We start from the raw sequence: 968 nt of genomic DNA, 5'->3' as shown, positions 1-968 counted from the left end.
CTTATGTCTGAGTTCGCATACTATTTGAAATATATTTTACTGACACAACACGCCACTTATAACGCTGTTTTCTAAGAGATTTTGTTACTCTTATGAATAGCATATTATGTAAAGAGATGTAGCCCTTTTTAGTCAGCCGACGATCGGTGCAAACAGCAGTTATCTTCTTTTTTTGTCGTGAAGCAGACAAACAGTGAGGACCGTTGGCACGACTGATTTGGCTAGAGTACACATCGGATAAGTGTATCCTCCAGTTCTGTGAAGGTCATCGGTTTGTGGTAGTCCTTCTGGCTTCAGAAAATGCCAGCTCAACTGTAAATCCGTTTTTACTTCAGCCCTTCAGACTCACAATGTGGCCCAGGAGATCAATACATTTGAGTTTGGATACGGATGGCACTTTGTACTATATTTCGCCAGCTCAAGTTTTCAATAAATGATCCTGATTTAGATTAACACAATCTTTTTTTGTGAACGTTCCGCTAACTAAGTCATTCATCTCACACGCTTTTTACCCAGGTCACGCCTTCTTCGAAAGTTGTCGGCGATTTGGCACAGTTTATGACTCAGAATCAACTCACTGCAGAAACTCTGTTAGAAAAGGCCGATGAACTTTCCTTCCCCGCCTCGGTTGTTGAGTTTTTCAGTGGTGAAGTTGGGATTCCCTACGGCGGATTTCCGGAGCCTTTGAGAACAAAAGTGAGGACTTTTCCACGTTGTTCTTTATCCCATTCATCAACCGCTTTCCGAAAAAATTTTAAACGAGTTTGGATGAGGTGCGACTCAGTAGAGCTGTTTTCCATGTGATTCAAGGAACCTAGAGGCTTCGACTTTCCCCAAACATTGTTCTTTACTCGCGCTATCAAGTAGAGTTTTCATCATGGATCATGGCTGCTTCCAGAAAAAATCGTATATTTAACATTCCTGGTCAAGACCGGGGCAAGCTCCTGTAATTACCTAAAACAATAGCT

General features: G+C 41.8%; 1 protein-coding gene across 1 annotated transcript; it reads left to right on the top strand.

Moving 5' to 3' along the window:
• Positions 1 to 516: 516 nt before the first annotated feature.
• Positions 517 to 696, top strand: T265_16079 (hypothetical protein; the record flags this gene model as incomplete). The annotated part of the gene is made up of 1 exon (XM_009179585.1): positions 517 to 696. A coding segment is annotated over one exon (138 nt), but the record flags the coding sequence as incomplete, so codon positions are not given.
• Positions 697 to 968: the final 272 nt, after the last annotated feature.

The sequence above is a fragment of the Opisthorchis viverrini genome (genome assembly GCF_000715545.1).
Source record: "Opisthorchis viverrini unplaced genomic scaffold opera_v5_4160, whole genome shotgun sequence".
Classification (NCBI taxonomy): domain Eukaryota; kingdom Metazoa; phylum Platyhelminthes; class Trematoda; order Opisthorchiida; family Opisthorchiidae; genus Opisthorchis; species Opisthorchis viverrini.
This window is presented reverse-complemented; position numbering and strand designations above follow the sequence as displayed.